The sequence below is a fragment of the Entamoeba invadens genome (assembly GCF_000330505.1).
Source record: "Entamoeba invadens IP1 unplaced genomic scaffold scaff_1105074725099, whole genome shotgun sequence".
NCBI classification, from domain to species: Eukaryota; Evosea; order Mastigamoebida; family Endamoebidae; genus Entamoeba; species Entamoeba invadens.
In genome coordinates, this window is record NW_004191622.1 from 1 (window position 1) to 1,692 (window position 1,692).

The following is a 1,692-nucleotide window of genomic DNA, read 5'->3' on the forward strand; positions in this document are numbered from 1 at the left end:
TCTTGGAAGCTCCAGGTTCAAATTCATCTATTTGTACATTACCAAAAGTGATTTTTTCAAGTTTTGTTTGAACAAAAGCATTTCCAGCTAATTTTGTCACTGCATTTCCGAATGTAATTTCTTTCAACCCGACATTTCTAAACGACTCAGAACCAAAAGATGTAATTTTATCAAAACCATCAACTTTTTCTAATTTTGAGTCACCATAAAATGTTCTATTTGGGATGTTTAAGTTCATATTGATCTTTACTTCTGTTAATGATATACACATTTCAAACACTCCAATTCCAAAAGACTCAATTTGATTTGGCAAAGTCACTGAAGATAATTGTGTCAAGGAGAATGCATTTGAACCAAATTCGGACACAATTGAACCAAAAGTTATTTCAGAAATTCTTGAAGAGTAAAAACATTTTTCTTTGAAGTGAGTCACTTTTTCAATATTAGTTAATGTTGTGAGCTCAACACAACCACTGAATGTGTATTCAGGTAGTATGGTAACTCCTCCGAAATCTACAGTTGTTAACTTTGCACAATTTTCAAAAACATTTGTACCAAACCCTTCAGATGGATTATTCACTGGAAGACTAACACTTTCCAGTTTGGTGTTTTTAAACACATAATTACCAATCTTTTTAACATTATTTCCAAAAGACAAAGTATCCAAACCACTATCGAAAAAAGCGAAGTTGTTAAAATATTGAACATTTTCCATAGATTTAACATTTTTAAGTGAAGTACATCCTTCAAAACAACTTGCTGGTATAATAATAACTTGACTCAAATCTATTGTTGTCAAAGAAGTGCATTCTTTAAATGCTGATATTTCTAAATCTTCAATTCCTCCTGTTGCAGATACAGAAATCAATTTTGTAGCGCCTTCAAATGCAGACGCTTTGATGGTTAATTTGTCGGTTCCTTGATATTTTATACTGGTTATTTGCTGATTGTGTTTAAACCCATTTTCGCATATTTTATTTGGAGCTGTTGATTCGATAATCACTTCATTTGAACAAGGAGTTGTCCCATCTTTTACACATTTGTTGACGATATCTGTTTGATAACATAAATCCGCCTTAGTAGAACCCAGAATAAAAGCAAATAAAATAAATGAAAACATTGAATGTTTTAGATTGTATTTTCACTTTCAAATATAACAAATTTGTATTGTCAACGAAATAACTTCAAAATTATTACTTATCAAGATATTGCAGTTTTTAAAGTTTCACATTAAATTTTTTAATTAAATATTTAATTAAAAATATTAATTTTTATTATTTTTTAAATTAAATTTATATTGGGGGTTTTTGAAGTTAAAAAATGTTAACATAACATATTTTTATTTTATTTTTAATATTTTTTTCGACAAATACTTTAAAGTTATTATAGTTTTTGTAATAACCACAACAAAAACAACTTTTAAATTGTTTGTACAACAAATTTAAAATGTTGTCTACAAGAAATTACTTGTCTTGATATTTTATAATTTAAACGAATTCAAATTTGTTTAATGAATAATTTTGTATTAATTAAACATATTCAAAGGTAATTTATTTTTGTATTTTTTGGTATTTCATATTGAAAACAAGCTTGTTTTAGAAATGGAATAAACATTTTATTGTAACCAGAATTATAAATTAATAAAATAGATTGATATGCAACAATAAATGCTGTGATAATTTAGGATTATTT

At 26.6% G+C, this 1,692-nt stretch overlaps 1 protein-coding gene across 1 annotated transcript; it reads right to left on the reverse strand.

The window, feature by feature from the left end:
* Positions 1–184: 184 nt before the first annotated feature.
* On the reverse strand, positions 185–1,120 carry EIN_466660 (hypothetical protein; the record flags this gene model as incomplete). The annotated part of the gene is made up of 1 exon (XM_004182950.1): positions 185–1,120. A coding segment is annotated over one exon (936 nt), but the record flags the coding sequence as incomplete, so codon positions are not given.
* Positions 1,121–1,692: the final 572 nt, after the last annotated feature.